General features: G+C 36.8%; 1 protein-coding gene across 1 annotated transcript in view; it reads left to right on the top strand.

Moving 5' to 3' along the window:
* The first annotated feature begins 4925 nt into the window (after nucleotides 1-4925).
* Prr16 (proline rich 16) overlaps nucleotides 4926-14371 on the top strand; it is a 276904-nt gene continuing 267458 nt past the window's right edge. Inside the window, exon 1 of the mRNA XM_026396201.2 lies at nucleotides 4926-5264. Coding sequence (XP_026251986.2) covers nucleotides 5106-5264 — 159 coding nt within the window. The 5' untranslated portion in view covers nucleotides 4926-5105. The remainder of the gene's footprint in view (nucleotides 5265-14371) is intronic.

Raw genomic sequence — 14371 nt, 5'->3', positions numbered from 1 at the left:
TTCTATCCCAATTCCTGGACGAAGAACTAAAACTGTGTACTGTATTTGGTTACATACAGTGGATAACAAGTGGCCACCTAACAAGCAGACAAAGTGGTGCAGCCTGTTCCAAATTCTGTCCTCTCTCACTTTATCCTGGTCTACTCTTACTCATTTACACTAGACAAAAAAACCTGGAATTTAATAAGGATAGGAACTTCCAAGTATCTGCTAAAATTACCTGGATGCATGAATAATTAAGGAAGACTGTTCATTGCCAAATGGACATGATTGAAGTCAGTTTGGGGAAGCAAAACAATTTTAAAATGTCAATCTAAAAGTATGAGATAAAATTAAGGTATAGATTCCCATCTAAAGGTTACATGGTGAATATGTAATGTTTTTATTTTCTCAGTGGCATACATCTTCTTTTGAGGAGTAAATTGTCCACATGGGTGGCAGTTTCATCCAAGTAGGAATCACTGGCCCAAAGAGGACCACTGCTTCTCTGTAAAATATTGAAAATAATGCTGATTCCTTAAAAATTTTTTTTCTTTCCATCCCTCAGAAAATTATCATAATATACAGATTTGGATAGACTAACTCATTTCACTGCCACCTGCTGGGAAACGATGGTATATCAATGTATGGCTTTTCTATTGAAAGAAAGGTACAACTTTAACAGCAGTTTTACACCCTGCAGACACAGTCCACTTTTAGTTGCAAAGTTGTGAAGATATAAGCCTCAACTTACCAGTAATTGAGGTTCAACTGGGAATCAATGGCTTATTCCACAAAAGGAGGAATGAGATTTATAGAGAAAATAATACTCTAATAGTCCTAGGTTTCTGGCTCCAGTCCTACATGTAATTATTTCTATCCTTACATTTTTTGTTGATTGGAGCAAAAGTTTGGTTTCTGTCACATGGATAAAAGCCTCACAACTAATATACAGTGAAGGTTGTTTTAGTCTATTTGGCTAAAACAAAACACTATGGGCTTATAACAACAGAAACTTGTTTCTCACAGGAATGGGGGCTGAAAGTCCAAGATCAAGGTGCTGGAAAACCTGGTGTCTAGTGTGGACTTGGCTTCTCCTAGAAGGAGGTCTTCTCACTGTAACCTTAAATTATGAAAGTGGAGAGCGAGTTCCCCAGGGTCTCTTCTATAACCTCAGTAATCCATTTGTGAAGTCTCCTAGCTCAGGACCTAATCACTTTCCAAAAGCCCCACCTCCTAATGCCATCACCGTTGAGACTAAGATTCAACTTAATAAGTTTGGGGAGAGAAAAACATTCAGCCTTATGTAGCAGAGATTCAGTAAAATGAACTGACTAGAGTCGGGAAAGAGGGTAGGAAGAGATACTCTGAGGAAATCACTTTATACTAAAAATATTTGGAATTATCTTTTTGTTCTTGCTGGGACAATGTCTTGCTAGACCTAGTGGCATATCTACTCCCTAGCATAAATTCTTGCCCAGAGTATCCATCTGCAAATATTTGTTGAGTTGAATTGATTTCAAAACACAGAGAGAAAACATTTCATTCACTCATTTTTTTCCCAAATATTTATTGAGTAGCTATTCTTTATAAGATACAGCTCTATTTACTTAGGATACTACAACTAATATTTGTATTTCAAATTTCAGACCACATTTATTATATTTTTACCAATGTGTATCTATACTATATACCTATTTTGCCTATAGCAGTTGATATATAAAAAGGAAATGCTCCCCACATAAATGAAAATAATTCAGCAAAATGTGGGTTCTAATTTTCACTGTGGTACTAACTCTCCATCTGTTGTGCTCTAGATGTCAACATTAGCTATGCCATTTAACCTCCCAAAGTATTGGTTTTCTCATCTATAACATAAACACATTTGCTTATGTGATCCAAAAAGCTTATTCTAGCTAAAGAGAGACTTAGGTTTTACTCTCCCAAACCAATAATTTTCAAAGTGTGGTTGCCTACCAGCAGTCTGGAAACTTGATGGTGTGCAAATTTCAAACTCAACCCCAGGCCCACTGAATCAATCAGACACCATGGGAATGGGGACCAAGAATCTGTTTTGAGGAAGATCTGATATATACTGAGTTTGAAAAGCACTGCAAGGATATCTTCAGTACATTTAATAGTCAATGTATATGTGCAGAACTTTTCTAATCTCTCAAATCACCAAGAGTTTGTTCTCTCATAGACTTCCATGTCTTTAAATTCCCCACTTCCACACCCTTAGGGAAAAATTATTATGATCAAAACAAAAGCTTTTTTTTTATTCTTCATGTTTTCATATACATTTAATGACTTTATTGGATCTTAGAAACAAAAATAAGTTCATGTAAAAGAGAAAGTCTCCAGTAAGAGTCATTTTGTGTTATACAGATCATTCTTTTCAGAATCAATGAGAGATATTTTGATAATATATTAGTAACAGTCAGTGCCCAAAAAAATGAGAGGAAGTTGGGGGGGGATATTTTTTTGCTCATTTTGATTTTAAAATTGCATCATTGTGACCAGATTTTCTTCTGAAGGTTAATTCTTAGGGATCAATGGTAATGGATTACACACAAATTTGAGAATATCAATAAGGGTTTGCAACAGAAGAAACAACTACTAGATAATCTTTTTTAATTATCCAGTTCTTCCTATACAAAATTTGGAACTGATAAATAAATAGAAAGAATAAAATTCAGAGTAAACAATTACTTCACTAAATAAGTAATTTCCTTCATTTAGAAATCTGTTATCCTGTCTCAGTTTATAATGTGGTTTGGGTGTATATTCATTTGTAGCTACCACTAGTTCATAACCACATTTATGGAGAAATTCATTAGAAATTTTATTAGGTGTCACTTTTGCTATGTGGTTTCTACAATTTGACTCTAAAACAACAAATATATACTGATGTCTAGCAAAACTAGGATGAACTAAAGGAATGAAAGATTTTTCTATAAGGGCAATACAAAAAGAAGGAGAAGATATATTTAATTATATTCATGTACCCTTTTTATTCCAACCATATTTTCTTTGATGTTTTGACTCTTCTTATAATTGTATCTTAAATTTTTTTTTTTTTATGTAGGCTAACTTTAAGCAATCTTTACTGACTGTAAGATCATGGTAGATGCAGATACCATTGCTGAAATTCTACTAGCTTCCTCAGTTTGGGCCTAGATGCCAATTTTGATTTTTCCTTTCAATTGACTTGATAGTGTATGTAGATATAGATAGATGATAAACATCAGTCAAGAATAAACTGTAATTAGGTGTGAATGTTGTCTTTTAGTGTAATATTGATGATTTGATTTTGAGCCAGAGCAATTTGGTTCATTATTAGTACTGGATATCATAGGAGAACAGATTTATAAAGAACATCTTTATAAATTTATAAAAACATCTTTATAAAGAACCCAAGGAAATACAGAAAGTTAAAGAAAACTTATTCACTTTACATTAGAGAACTCAGGCATATTGCTTTTTTAACACACCCAAATATCTCTTTCTTCCTTTCCAATTAGCTTACTTCACACTGGCTCTATTATTCTTTTGTTATTTCAATTCTATTTTAATATTATCTACTTTCCACCTTTCTTCTTTTTCCATTGTTTCTAAATTTCTATTTTTCTTTTGTTTAATTTCCTTAATATTCTAAATAAAATTTCAAAGACTTTGTGAAGATGAGTTCATATTGAATAGTGTGATTGATTATTAGGAGACTCAGTAACTGAGAAGAAGAGAGCTGACAAGACTTTTTTTTTTTTTTTTCATAATTAGGAGCATGTTCAGGCTACTTGGCTTGTTAAAAGCGAGAGACAGAGCCCTGCTTAAGACTGACCAAAATGAGAAGCCTGAAAGAATGATCTGGAGGAGTGTGCACTCAAGAAAATAAAGTAGAACCAGCCTGCCAGGTCAGTAGCTAATAGCCCATGAGTTTGCTACTAAGGAAATTAAAACTCTAGCTAATGAGAATGGTGGCCACCTACTGAGAATAAACTGAAAGCTTCCTATTAACTAGCCTCCCTGGGTCATTTTGACAGAACAAGTCAGAAAGCTATTTCCTATTTGTTTCATACCACAAGATTTGAAATAGAGGTAAAAACATTGATAGAGGAGAAGTTGGAGGCAAATTCTTAAACTTAATTCCCACAAGAAATCCAAATAGGACCCCACTCCCAAAGCATATATCACATAGGTAATAAAAAGAGACAGATCCCCCTTCCCTCCCCCACACACAAAATGCTGGCACCTATAAGAAGTTAAGAAATACAACCAAGATGACTCAGACAGTCTCAGGGGAATTTTATTTTGTGTATGGGACTTAAAATTCATAAATCCTCTATTAGTTCTGCGGAATCGGCAGCGTTTGGCTATCTCCTTGACGAATACTTGTTAAATGTCATGATTCCAGGGAGTGAGGAGGGGTCGCTTTATGCCTCCCGCACTTCTCTCCTGCAGAAGTATGTTTAACTTGCAGGTCACTCGGTAAAAGATCGGACTTCTCTGGGCATTATTTGGTTCTGAATAATTATTTAGGATCTCTTTACTGACCCGAACTCCAACTCCTAATCTTATTGTGGTTCTTTCTAAATTGATACAGGTCTGTCCTGGCGGGTGAAGCAGAAAGAATACTGCCTACATGTGAGAAGATTCATAGCAGGCTGCGATGATGGGGGCATTTCAGGATCCAGACGAGGGGGCGGGTAGAACGCGATGTCTCCCGGAACCTTGATGCCAAGGGGGTTGGGGAGAGACCCCAGAAGGAAGTTGAAGTGCGGCGGGGACTGCCGCTGACAGACCTTGGCACAGCCCAGAGCCCCTCTCCACCCGTGGGGAGGTAGCGCGTGTGTGCGCGAGAGCTGCGGGCGGCGGCAGGAGGAGGCGCAGGCGCGCTGCTCGCCCGTCTGCAGCCCCGCGCCGAGCGCCGCGTCTCGGGAGTTGATGGCAGCACCACAGTGCGGACGCCTGGCCGATCGCGGAGCGCAGCCATCCGCCGCTGCCCAGGGAGCGCCCAAGATGTGGGGGGACTGGAGTGGAAGCGGCTGTAGCAGCTCCAGAGACGGGGGCGCGCAGCAGCCTTGGCTCGCCCGCCTGTCCTGACCTGCGTCGCTTGCCCCCAAAGAATGTCAGCCAAGTCCAAGGGGCACCCCTCCTCGTCCTCTCCAGCCGAGGGACAGCCGGCAGCCTCCAAAACCAAGGTGAAGGAACAAATCAAGATCATCGTGGAGGATCTGGAATTAGTCCTGGGCGACCTGAAGGACGTGGCCAAAGAACTTAAGGAGGTGAGAGGGTCCGGGTGGGGAGCGAGTTCGCCGCCTAGATCCCCTCGGGGTTCTGGGTCCCATTTTTGCTTGGGACCTCCTGATTTCCAAACTCCTAGGTAACTACAGAAATCTGCCTGCAGACGGACTTTCTCTGCTTCGGCGACTCTCAAGAAGAGTTGTTGTTCCACTTTTTTTTTTTTTTTTTTTTTTTTTTAAATCAGAAAGAAAATCAACTAGTGTTTTAATCGATGGACCTGGAATGGTGGGAGGATAAACGCAAGAGCGTATCTCTGTATGTGAGTGTGTATAGAGTCGGAGGAAGGGGTTAACTGGGGGTGTGTCAGCAGAAGAAGGCATGAGCAACCCGGCCAGAGCGTGCAAGATGCCCCCTCTTCTGCTGTCGTGCTCTTCCAGAGTCCCTTGGCACGTCTGTTCCCCGCCTGGCAGCCTCCCTAAGCCGGGGCTGAAGGGGGGCCGGGCTCTGGGCCCTGGGCCAAGCCCGGGAGGGCAGTATGGGGAAACTTGGCTTTGGCTCTCCTCCCCGCCTCCCAGAGCCCCGCTAGAAAGAAAGCGATCGGGGCCACTATCAGGAGAATCCAGCTTTGGGGATATGAAGGGATCTGGGACGTTCTCACTTTCATAATTCCTTAAGAATGGCTTGCTGTCTGTGAATGTCACTCACACAGTAACTCCGGGCCTTCTCTCCATCCCATCTGTCCTTCCTTACCTCCTTCCTTTCATCCTGTCGCCACTAGGCATTGAACCTGGGGAATGGGGCGCGCGAGAGCGAGTGTGTGTGTGTGTGTGTGCGTGTGTGTGTGTGTGTATGCGCGCGCGCCTGTCGCGCGCGTGCTGGGGTCTTGCCACTTGCGTCCTGACTACCAGGAACTGGGACTGTTTTGATTTTTCACCTCCCCCACCCCACTTCTGCCCCCTTCGAACACCCCCACCTCCTGGCTAGTGATCTGGATTGAAAGGAGTGGGGACGTTGGGGTTGAGATTAACTCTGGTGCTGGCTCCGGGCGGGGCCGAGGGCGGGGCTGGGAGGGGTGAGGTCTAATAAGAGATGGCCTGGCTGCTGGTGGCGTCGCAGAGCTAGTGGCAGAATCCCAGAGCGCTGTTCCCCCACTGAATGGGCTCCTGGTGGAATTCTTGGTGAGGGAGCCCGCAGCCCCAGTTGCGCGAGCGCTGACTTTAACTTTGAAGGTGGTGGTGGCCGCGGGCGGAAAGAGAAGGGGTGGGGCGTTCATAGTCTATACCCCAAAGTGTAATTCTGTTTTTGAAGCTAAGGGGAAGGAAATTGAGGGTTGTTTTGTATAGTTGGCCTCTAGAGATCATTCTCCCTTAATTTCCAATCCACATTTGAGAAAAGAGTCACTCCTTCCTTCTCCTATTACCTCCGTGAACTGAGCCCCACGATAAGATTTAGGTCTGTTGAAATGGCCCATCCCTTGCCAGGGTCTGTTTTGCAAATGGCGAATTCATTCCTATAGGCTCTTAAAACAGAACAATTACTACTAAGGTCCTGAGAGCGGTTGACAAAGATGCGGGCATAAAACTTGTTCCCGGTTGCAGTGCTTCTCCAGGGTGATTGCTTCACAACTGCTTGACAGATGGAGGGGTTATGCATCCAAATGCAAGTCGAAAGATGCCGTTCATTTCTTTTGTTATCCTTTTACTTGACATGTTAGGCAGGTTGTACTTTCATTCACAACATCATATCATTTTTAAAAATGAACAAATTGGGCACGTTTCTTTTTATCACAATTATGCTTAATAATTGTTCAGTTTTCTAAAGTGGGGCATATATGGGAAACTTACAGCAGCGTAGTAACTTGTCTTCTCCAAGCTGAAATTGAGAGAAAGAGGGTCAAAATTCTGCATCTGCATCTTTTGTTATGATTTGCCAGTCCACTCACTATTTTGGACAGAATAAATGACAAGCAACTACATGTGGCCATGGTTCTGCTTGGCATCACTATTCTATAGACATTTGGAGACCAAGTAGATACAGAGAAACTTTTAAGGTCTCTCTGGTTCTTGGGTAGAATCACAAAGATGTAACCAAGTAAATGAGTCTTCATTTAATTGAGGCTCTTTTAAGGGAAACAAATAGGTAGTTCATAAAGGAATATAAACTCATAGGTAATGCATAACCAAGCAGATGAAGTAAACTGAGAGATATGAAGATAAAATTTTCATTTGATATTTCGGAAGTTTTTATTGGCTCTCAGGGTCTATTCCGCTAAAAATCTCAGCATGAAACTGAAATTTATGCATGATAAATGATGCATTTTGCTTGTCAACCGCTTTTGTGTGGACATCATCATCTTAGGTTTGAACAAGGAAGTGTATATACTATAACAGACTCAAATCATTGACCATTTATGTAATATGAATAAGAGTTATTTTGAGAGAAAATATTTATAGAGCACGTTGAACTTATGACACCCTGCAGTTGTCCTGCATTTATCTGTTTTTTTGGAGAGTACTGCATATGTGACTGAATATGTTTTTTATTTAATTTGAAGAAAGGAAACACTGAAAAATTTAAATTACAAAGCTTGTTGGTTTCTATACTCATGACTTGCAAATTTGTTACTTTTAATTGATCACTTTTCACATTGAATCTGAAATTTCATATATATATATACACACACACACACACACACACATACATACATACACATACACTCTGGAAGTTTATATATATAAAATAGAGAGAAATGCTCTAAACTATTATATTTAGAATTTTAAATTACTTGGGACTGGGGTTGTGGTTCAGTGGTAGAGTACCTGCTTAGCATGTGTGAGGCACTAGGTTTGATCCCTGGCACCAAATAAAAATAAACAAAATAAAAGTATGTGTCCATCTACCACTAAAAAAATATTTTAAAAAATTTTAATTACTTTACTGTCAATGCTATGCTCCTAGACCATTATATATTTTGACAGGAATCTATGCTAACTTTTTATTAACTTGGATTGGAAATTAAAAGTTACAAAGTGACTATGACTGGATTACTATGTCAGTCATCATATGATATTTGTTTCTTTTTTTGTTGTTTTTCATTGCAATGAAAATGCAATTTGAAAATATTCTGTCCTTTATCTTTGCATAAACTGTCAATAATGTGGGATATTTGTTGGAAGTTATTTCAAAGTTGCATTTCTTTATATATTTCTAGACTTCAGTCATTTGAATTCAGATAACAAAGTAGATTTGGACTTAGTAGAAGCTGCTTGAAACACTAATAATTAGTAACAAAATCAAGTCTATCTGGTAAGAAAAGTTGTTATTATAAGTGTCTTTTGTGATTAGGGTTTTAGTTATATTTATTTAATCATTTATAATTGGATGTATCTTGGAAGAAGACAGAATTATGCCCTTGTAATTAAACAAAACTTGAAATAACTAGAGTTTTCAGAATCATCTGAGTTATTTCATCTTCTATGCAATAATGAAAAAGCTTCAATGTAATTCAGTGTATTTATTCAGCACCTACCACGTTTCAAGTACTATGCCATCTTTTACTGTTAGTAAGATGAATTGCTGTAGTATATGGCCTCAGTGAGCTCAAAAGTTTATTCTGTTTTTCAACATGAGCAATATAAAAAGGGATCACTGCCTTTAGTAGCCACTCTGCCTCTGGGTATAGGGAAAGAAAGCAGACCCCAGAGTAAGATGAGTACATGTTCATTTATAAACCAGTATTTGTAGTATGGTACTCCTTGGTGAAGAAAGTAGAAGCTTAAAAGGGACAATAAGATATGAATTTAAGAAACTTACAATGAGTCCAGGTCATCATGATTAGCATAAGTGTAACAATGCCATATACGGAAGTTCTCATATCCAAATGTTATATTTAAATACTAGAGACTTCTGTGAAGGGTAGGACCTTTACAGAAATGAAATGTCAAACAAGGAAGATTTTGAATCTGTCTTTGTAGAGTGGATAGGTTTTCAAAGGTGGAAGAAAAGGAATTAATAGATAACAACTCTGGAATACGGGATTAACCCACGTTGCTTTTCTTTTACATTGAAAAAAAAGGAAAAGAAATAAGAAAGAAAGAAAAAGAGTGGATAAAATTAACCTTAACTAGTGTAGCAGATGTTGATGATTCTTTTTCACTAAAAAAATGTAGAAACAAAGCTATTGCTTTTTAAAAATAGTTCTCAAATAATCCAGCATCTTTAGAAGTAATTTGCCTGTTCTTTGTTGAAGAACTCACTAATAAGTTGTTTTGCATCAATGTAGGTGTTGATATGGAATCACAGATCTCATTGGTTGGAGAGAGATTAGTATCTCTAAATAATAGCCTTTATCTGAAAACAAAATTCACTGCTATTTTAGCTCAATCCTTTTTTAAGTTAGACTGTTTATAACCTTGAACTTTTCTTGTAGCATTTCATTGTACAATTTTAAGTCATAGAAATTGAATAAACAAGAAATATATATACCATATATATATACATATGTGTGCATATATATGTGTGTATGTGTGTGTGTGTGTGTGTGTGTGTGTGTATATATATATATATATATATATATATATATATATATATAACTTTTTTTGAAAGCACTTGAATAGACCTGTTAAAATGAATCATTGTGTCAGTAACATGGAAGAGTCACTCAAAGACTGGCCCCCATGAGTGGGCAGGTTTGTTAGCGTTGTGGCTGTGAACTGGAAAACACCCATTATTTTTCTTATACTGTCATAAAACAAAATAAGTTCCATTTATTAGACTAAAGTTTAATTTTGAAAACTGAAAATCTATAGCAAATGGTTTGATTTATGATTGATGAAAACAGAATTAACAATTATCTACAAAATATTTTTACTTTTAAATGTTTCTTCTTTTTTAATAGCTTATCTGAGTTCCATATTTATTGCTCTGGGAAATTCTACAGTGTTTTTGGTTAATGAATCCAGGCATATAAACTCATTACTAAAACAAATTACAGAGAATAATCTCTGGAGTATTTTCCAAGTTCTGAAATTGTGAATGAATGGAATTTAACGGTTCATTTAATAGTAGGAATAGCTGTTCTTTTACTACTTTATACAACAGCCTACCTTCCCAAATTGGGTTATATTTAACAAATACTATATATATATATATATATATATATATATATATATATATATATATTTGCTTTTCTTAAGCATGATTGCTAAGCATATTACCAAGAGAAAGAAATGATTCTAAGAAAATAAAGATAACCAATAACCATCCCTCATTGTCTCTTTCCAATGAATTAAACCATTCAGCACTCTGAGAATTAACTGATAAGAAATTCAAGCCACCTTAAAGTAATAGTGTGCTTCAGGCAACGGTGAAGTAATAGATAATAAAATCAATATAAGAGGTTTCATTGTTACCTGGATTAGGTTTTTTTTTACCCTTGCTGCTGTAAGGATCTCAGGTATTTAAATCTAAATGTAGGAAAAGAGATAGAAATACAAGTTTGAGCTAAGCATATTTTCCCAAACAAAATAAACTACAGAACCTTCTACAGAGGAAGTTCATGAAAAATTTCATGGGCAATTTTTGAGACTTGCATGATAAAATTCCAATAGTGTGCTGATTTGGTTTGATTGACACGTGCAAAACTGACATCAAGCTGCAAATGCGAGATTAATACACAACAAAGGGCACTGCATTTTCAATGAACCAATTTCTTCTTTTTTTTTAAATTTTAGAAGTAACATAGTGTGTGTGTGTATATATATATATATGTGTGCATTATATATATTATATATACATATATATTATGTATACATATACATAATATATGTATTATATATAATACATATATTATATAAGGTCTAGAAAAATTTAGAAGGAACAAATAAAAACTATTTTTAATACTATATAGAAATAAGTATGCTAAACATTTTACTACATTTCCTTCAAGTTTATTTATTTATTTGGTGCTGGAAATGGAAGCCAGGGCCTTGTACATGCTAGCAAGCCATTAAGCTACATCCCAATCCCTCCTTCTGTCCTTTTGTATTCATATTTTAACGTAGATAAAGTTATAAAAATCATGAATTATGTATTATGGTATTTTTTATTTTCCTGAATAATATTAGATCTTAACCATTATAGATTAGCCATTAGTTACTTCATACTTCCCTTAATGTGGGTTTTCTAATTATTACGATTTTTGTGGTTATTGAATGTCATTAGAAAAAAAATAGCATTGGCAATAAACATAGCTATACAGATAAGTTGCACTTTTTTATGTGTACTCTTTTAAGTGAGTTTATTCATATTAAGTCATTTAATCAAAGTATATGAAAAAGTTACTGTTTTCTCCCATTTTACAGATAAGCAAAATAAGGCCTGGAAGGTTAAGGCACTAGCTCAAGGTCATTTGCTTTTAAGTGAAAAATCTGAGGCTTCAATATCAGATATTTTATTGTCAGAGCCTGGGCATTTCACTGTAAGATCAATTGTTTTTTGTATGTTGTTGTTGTTTTTACATTTTCTTAGAAGCCAAGGATATAAAGCTTAGTGGTTTTTGATCCATATTGCCAAAATCTCTTCCAGACCGTGTTCACCATATTTATTCCCAGCAGCAGTATATGTGTGGACAATGTTTCCTAAATTCAGAGTGAAGCTAATAATCCATTTACTTTAAGGCTTGCTATATAATTTATTGTCTTCATTATAACTATCATTTTTGGGGATACACTTAAATTCCAGCACCAGCATTGAGGTAAAATTAGTAGTGAATAAATAAGAATTTCCAGTTTGCATTTTTCAAATAAGTAGATGGGGCAGCGAATTGACTTTAACCTGTTTTGTCTTCAAAAATGTTGATGAGAATATTGCATAGCTTTTGAATAGTATGGCTGAGAACATAAAAGGAACAACATGAGTATTTGTTGATACCTAGCATTGTACATAGGTGTTTTCAATGAATAAAAATAATTTGGGAAGTGGGGTTGTGGCTCAGCAATAGAGCGTTTGCCTAGCACATGCCCTGGGTTTGATCCTCAGCACCACATAAAAATCAATAAATAAAATAAAGGTATAACAAATAATTTGAGATTTATTTTCTTTTATTGTTATCAAATTGCCCTTGAAGGCAGGAGCTGTCAAGATCGTTGGGATTTGATGGTGGTTTTTCTTTTTAATATGATTGATGAATTAGAGAAACTTTTGAATTCTTAACCACATGCAACATTATTAAATAGGCTAATGATATTATGTATATTTTATAAATAGTTTTGTATTGTGCTATCAATTGTAAGCCACATATAAATATCCCTCCACATATAAGTGGTGCATGAAATATCTTATTCTACAATCCTGTTTGTTTCTGTTGTAGTGTAAAATTAACAGAAATGTTTTCATTACATTGAAAGTCAGGTCATTAGGAAGAACTGCTCTAAATTGAGGTTTCCCGTAGGATCTGGAAATCCAAAGTCAGCACTACTTCAGCTCTAAACAAGAGCCAGAAAGTAACATTAACTGAAATGAAAAAATAATAGCTAACTAATGCTCAATTCAAAGTACCCTCACTAGGTGACCTATCAACTCAGGACAAATATAGCCTTATTTGGCAGAAGCTATTTTTCTTTCTGAGAATGAAATGACATGAGGATTCCAAAGGAATTAAATTTCCAATCCCAACTTTTCGGCAAGAAGTATTAATATTGTAGGACATAACTTGTACTGATGATCTTTGTTACTCTTTCTTAAACTTTGCAAGTGTTACTTCAGTTCATGTTTGAGGTAAATGGTTACTTCCAGAATGTTTGAAGTGAATTAATTGGACACCTGTGTCCAATGACTCAGTTACGATGCAGGTAACATATGCCAGACTTATCTGGAAAAAGCAAACTAAACTTGATGGTTTCTAACAGGGTCTCTTCCATAGAACCACAATGAAAGGTAACATATGGGTGTATATTTGCTCTTTCATAATACCAAACCTTAGTCTAAGATTTCAAACTACATGGCGATTTGTTGGAAAATTTTTAGTTTAAAAATACTGTTCAAATGAATTGCCTTCTAACTTCAGTAGTTTTTAATTTTTCCCCTGTATCTAATGGCTGTAAAAAAAAATTGAGAGAATCAGGGAATGTTTCTTTTGGAACAAAAGCTCATACAAACATCAGTTTTGCCACATGTCCAGAGAATACTGGGTAGGAAGATATGACTCTAAGTGAAGAGAAAAAACAAGTGATTGTTTGCCATAACCACCCCCACCTTTTAAAAAATTAGAGATTGCTTGAGGTTTAGCTTCATAATTTTCAGGATTACAAATCCTGGGTATATGAAAATGAAATAAAGAAATGCAGATGGCTATAATCTGATGTTTTTATTCTAAGGAGCAACTGAGTGGCATATCAGTGATTTCTTCTTTAAAAACCCTGATGGATGTATCTCTAAGTTGGACAAAAATGTATTTGAATAAATGTATATTATAATTACACACACAAGTACACACAATTTAGTACTTTCCAAAAACTGCAGAATGTGCATGTGGCTACAAAAAAGGACAAAATGGCAAATCAAAACCACCCTAAGATACCATCTCACTCCAGTAAGATTGGCAGCCATTATGAAGTCAAACAACAACAAGTGCTGGCGAGGATATGGGGAAAAGGGTACTCTTGTACATCGCTGGTGGGACTGCAAATTGGTGCAGCCAATTTGGAAAGCAGTGTGGAGATTCTTGGGAAAGCTGGGAATGGAACCACCATTTGATATAGCTATTGCCCTTCTTGGACTATTCCCTGAAGACCTTAAAAGAGCGTACTACAGGGATACTGCCACATCGATGTTCATAGCAGCACAATTCACAATAGCTAGACTGTGGAACCAACCCAGATGGCCTTCAATAGATGAATGGATAAAAAATGTGGCATTTATACACAATGGAGTATTACGCAGCACTAAAAAATGACAAAATCATGGAATTTGCAGGGAAATGGATGGCATTAGAGCAGATTATGCTAAGTGAAGCTAGCCAATCCCTAAAAAACAAATGCCAAATATCTTCTTTGATATAATGAGAGCAACTAAGAACAGAGCAGGGAGGAAGAGCAGGAGGAAAAGATTAACATTAAACAGGGACATGAGGTGGGAGGGAAAGGGAGAG

Source organism: Urocitellus parryii, chromosome 1 (assembly GCF_045843805.1).
Source record: "Urocitellus parryii isolate mUroPar1 chromosome 1, mUroPar1.hap1, whole genome shotgun sequence".
Taxonomy (NCBI): domain Eukaryota; kingdom Metazoa; phylum Chordata; class Mammalia; order Rodentia; family Sciuridae; genus Urocitellus; species Urocitellus parryii.
Note: the sequence above shows the minus strand (reverse complement) of the source record. Positions and strands in the feature narration are given on the sequence as shown.